General features: G+C 45.0%; 1 protein-coding gene across 1 annotated transcript; it reads right to left on the bottom strand.

The window, feature by feature from the left end:
- Positions 1 to 831: 831 nt before the first annotated feature.
- On the bottom strand, positions 832 to 4,867 carry HOXC10 (homeobox C10). The gene is made up of 2 exons (XM_010006364.1): positions 4,048 to 4,867; positions 832 to 1,109 (listed from the first exon to the last, which is right to left on the bottom strand). The coding sequence occupies exons 1-2, from the start codon at positions 4,832 to 4,834 to the stop codon at positions 832 to 834; spliced, it is 1,065 nt and encodes a 354-aa protein (XP_010004666.1). The 5' UTR covers positions 4,835 to 4,867.
- Positions 4,868 to 5,000: the final 133 nt, after the last annotated feature.

The raw sequence follows: 5,000 nt of genomic DNA, 5'->3' as shown, positions 1-5,000 counted from the left end.
TTCTAAGAAAATACCCCCAAAAAATACACTTTAAAAACCCCACTTGTACATGGTTCTATGAAATTTATTTCGCTCCATAAAGGAAGATACATGCAAAGTATAACACGTACAGAATATATTTAAATAACACAGCCACGAGAAATGGACTTTTTTTTTGCATTATAAGATAACAATACTGCTTTATATTTTTAATTATTATTTTTTTTCCTTTTTTTTTTATTTTTGGAGGGGGGGGGCAGGTCTTAAATATATGGTGGAGATTATCACTTCATGGGGGACAAACTGCATTAACTACAGGATGTGAACATGTTCCCACTGCAACTTTAATTTACAGACACTTCTATGAAATCCATCTTTTAGTCATTTTTATTATACAATAGGCAGGCTACACTAGGCTATGAAAAAGCAAACTTTCAGGACGCATCTATTATCCTAAACATAAAATGCATAGAGAAAAAGGTCCTTCTGGTTTTGTTTTTTTTTTTTTTTTTTTTTTTTTTTTTTGTGCTGCACGTAAATAACTTAAACATCTTATAAGGTGGTTTTTAGCAACCATCTCCATCTTTATTTTACATAGAAACACGGATGCAATATATACCCTCATGCTCACACGGCTGCATCTTCTCCCTACAAATACCCACACCACTCCAGGTCCTTTTTATACCCAGGAAAGAGGGGGGAAAAAATGAAAATAAAATAAAATAACCCCCCCCAAATGATCAAGGTTGTGGGGTTGGGTTGGGGGTTTTTTTTGGTGGTTTTTTGTGTGTGTGTGTGTGGATGGGGGGGTGTTTTTTTCCTCTCTTTCTCTCTCCCTCTCCTGGCCAGGACTCAAGTGAAATTAAAATTCGAAGTGAGTTCGCGGATTCGGTTCTCTCTGTTCATTTTCTTGAGTTTCATCCTGCGGTTTTGAAACCAGATTTTGACTTGTCTGTCTGTCAGGTTTATGCTCTTACTAATCTCCAGGCGGCGCTCACGGGTCAAGTACATATTGAACAAGAATTCCTTCTCCAGCTCCAGCGTCTGGTGCTTGGTGTAAGGACACCTTTTCTTTCTTCCGCTCTTTGCTGTCAGCCAATTTCCTGTAGTGTTTTCTGCCTTTATATCCTCTGTTAAAAATAACAGCGTTACATTAAGTACCCGGGGAATGGGGGGAAAAATAAGAACTTACCCGATTTTGGCAAAGCAGCTTATTTTTTGGGGGGTAAAAATAATAAAAAATTCAATATATATATATTAAAATTGTTTTAAATTGTGTTTAATTTTAAATGAGAACTCAGGTCGCCTCTAGGCTTAAAAAATAACAATAGGGAGTTGGGAGAATTTGCTCCTCTGGGCGTTTTGAGGAGGAAAGAGCGGGTTTTTGGAGGAGGTAAAGGGGGTGGTTGAAGCCACTTGGTGCCTGGGAGGGAACTGGTGGTGGCTGCGCGCACCTTCACCTCTCAGCCGCGGAGAAAGCGCGGATGGCGGGGGGTAGCACGGGGTGAACGCCTTGGCTAGGCTGGCTTAAAATAGCGCTAATTGCAATTAATCCGGGAGCAGCAACGAGATCTGTGGAGTCCTCGGGGTCTCTCGGGGCTTCCCCGAGAAAAACCAGAATTTCTCTCCGCTTCAAAACCAACCGCAGAGGCGGAAATATTTGCCTAAAGGCGTTATTTGAGGGGAAAGAAATGGATTTTTTTGCTCGTCCTGGAGATCCCCTTCCCCTTCTGGTGCATTTCCCGTGGTTGGGTGAAATGGATTTGCCCTTAGGAGCTGGGGAGAGCAGCTCGAGGTAAATTCGGAGGTAATTTTAACCCCACAGTCTCCTCACTCTGCCCCCTCCCCTCAGCTCAGCACATACAACAACTTTTGCGGAGGGGAAGGTTATTTCTGCACGTCCAGGAATAAACCCAGCGAGATCCTTGGAGCTTGGAATTGGAGCAGGAGAAAATCCTGGCACCAGCAGAACGGCCCCAATCCCTGCCGAAAATTCACACACACCCCAAAAAATCAAACCAAGCCATGGTTGGATAATTTGCACCATTCCAATAGCAAAAAAAACCCAACAAACACCTTGATTTCACCAAATGCACCAGGAAATTTGCTGGGGTGACCTCCCCCTTCCTTGGCGTTTGCAGGAATAAACCCACCAAGCCCTGGAAATCCCTTTGGAATCCAACAACAGCAACAACAAAAAATCCCAGGAGGAAGGTCTCTTACCTTTTTGCACCACCAGAAATTAAACAGAAACGAAAACTGAAGCTAGGAAAGATTTTTTCGAGGCAGAAACCGGGGCAGAACCGAACCAAATCCGCCCCGAAAATTGGGTCTGACCATTTCAAACCACCGCAAACCACACCAATCCCCTTTTAAAACACGCACAAAAAAACCCCCAAGAACCATCTTTTCTCCACGCACCCGTTTTCAAACCTTTCTCTGTATTTATTTCCCCCTTTATTTCAGCCCCAACGATAAATCCGACCCAAGACAATCTGGTTATTATTATTTTTTTCGGGTTAACTCCCACCAAAACCTTTCTTGGCGTGGACCTCGAAGGCGCTTTTGTGTGGACGAGTTTGCGGGGGTTTTGATAACCTTGACTTTGCTTTTTTTGTTTGGTCGTGGTGGGTTGTTTTGGTTTTTTGTGTGTGAGATTGTAGCTCAGCTGTCAGATAATAGAATTTCCCTGTGGGTGAGGAATGGTTAAAAAAGACCCCCTAAAAAAGGGGGTAAAAATAAGAAGGGAAGGAGCTGGGGAAAAAAATAATGAATGGAAATATTTAAAACCCTAACGATCAATAAGTGGGTTTGGATTCTGCTTTGAAGGAGGCCAGTTTTGGGGTGGGGACACGCCAGAGGATGGGTTTTGTTGGGGTCGCAGACCCGAAGAAGGTGCCTGGGGGTCCATGCACATCGCCCACCACAAGCCCCCAGCCCTAATTCCAGCCCTATTTCCAGCACAAGGGCCGATATTCCCATCCAGGTCCTCCAAGCAGAACATGCGACCCTTTTGCTGAGCTCCCAGCACCATCTCCCCCTCGACTTTTGAGGGGAATTCAAGCCACCCCCTTCACACCATCCCACTCCTCTTGACCTGGGAGGGAAAAAAACCCCTCTGGATCCCACCTAGCCTGGAATCAGGAACCAACCCGAATATTCACACGCAGATCTCAAACCAGATGCAATCCCTCCAGTGAAAATAAAACAGCCTCTTCTCAGGCAACCCCAAACTTAAACCAGCTGCTCCACACACAGAAACATCCTTCTTTCTTCTTTCTTTTTTTTGTTGTTGTTCTGTGCCCTTCACAAACGAGACCTCAATTCGCCAAGGAGGGGAAAATATTCAAATAAACCAGCAATTTTCCCCTCTCTCTGAGGCTCCCAACGAGCTCCCAAGCCCTGGAATAAACCACAACGCACAACTCCAACTCGAGACGTTTCCAACAGCGGCTTAAACTCCGCGCATTTTCCTTCATTAACCCCATTTGAAGCCTGAGCGAAACCAAATCAGACAATTTTCGCTTAGGAAACCTCGAGAGCGACACGAAGGGAATGAAAAAAAACCACCCCAGGGTTCATCTGCCTTCAAAACCAAACACCAAACCAACACAAAACCCCCTCCAAAGCAAATCCCACGCGCGCACACACACAGACCGAGCCCCAAATCTTTGCCATTTCAAAGCAAAACCACCTCATCCTTGGACACTTTGCAGCGGTGATTGCAAAGACCACATTTCATCTTTCTTTTCACATTTTTTGGGGGGGCATAAATACACAGGCAGCAAATTTTCTCCAAGCAAACAGTTGGCAAAGAGCTCTCTGCTCCTTTTTTTTTTTCTCTCTCTCAGCTCTAGCATATAAATATAGATTGAATTTTTTTTTGAAGACAACATTTCTGGCATGAATTATATTTTTCCAACCGACAGGAACAATACAGAACATTCTGGTGCCAATTTTGGTTGAAGCTGGCAGAGCAGAGAGCACCTCAGAGCATCTCCGTGGCTCTTATTAGCCACGGCTGATCACTAATTACTGAAATTAGCCGGTAATGAATGATTCCCTTACCTTTCGCCTCGTTGTCAGAATTGTCAGTGCTGGTGTCAGTGGTTTTATTCAGCTCTTTCTCTGCTTCCAAAGGGTTCGCTTTGGGTGCCGGGGGGGTTTTTTCTGTTTTAATTTCGTTGCTGGACGTGTTGTTGTGAGGAATATCTGGTTTTGTGTTTTCGGGGAAACTCACTTTAGCCACCGGGGGCGGCGGAGGAGGAGGAGGAGGTGGTGGTGCTGGTTCCAGATGCTCATTCCTTGGGTTCAGGCTCGCCCTGGCTTCAAAACTTGCCTCAAACTCACTTGGATTGCTGCAGTTTGACGTCTTCTCCATGGAGGGGTAACCTTGGCTTGCTCGGTAGTAGCTGGGAACGGGGACTTCATGGTCATTTAGGCAAGATTCAGGCATTTGGTTGGGGTAGAGGGCTGGCTCGGGGGCATTTTTTGCCCTTTTCTCAGCGTTATACATACAGCAAACATTCTCCTCCTTGACATTGGTGGGGAAGGAGCAGGATGGGAGCTGTCTTGCAACAGGTTGCTCGATCCTGTAGGTATTTTTGGGGTCACACCAAGTGTCTAGCTGCGAAAGGTAAGATGGATAGGTAGGGAGAGCCAAGGTAGAGCCATTCACTTCGTCCCTTTTGGAAAGAGAAGGGATAATTCCACAGTTCCTCATGACTCCGCAGCTGAAATCGCTCCCAGGCTGCATGTACATCCCTTGGCTGGAGGAATAATTGTCCCCTCTACAGGTACCGGCCAACGAGTCCATCAAAAACGAGTTGGAAGTCACATTGTTGGGACATGACATTTTCAGAGAGGCTTTTTAAGGAGGAATAGTCCAGCCAGGGGCTGACATCTTTTTTTGAGGGGGAAGGCAAAAAAAAAAAAAAAAAAGAAAGAAAAAAAAAAAAAAAAAAGGCAAAGAGAGGGGAAAAAAAAAAAAAAAAGGGGGGGCGGTTTCATGGGCAGTTTGG

Source organism: Chaetura pelagica, unplaced genomic scaffold (genome assembly GCF_000747805.2).
Source record: "Chaetura pelagica isolate M959 unplaced genomic scaffold, ChaPel_1.0 scaffold1039, whole genome shotgun sequence".
NCBI lineage: Eukaryota > Metazoa > Chordata > Aves > Apodiformes > Apodidae > Chaetura > Chaetura pelagica.
Note: the sequence above shows the minus strand (reverse complement) of the source record. Positions and strands in the feature narration are given on the sequence as shown.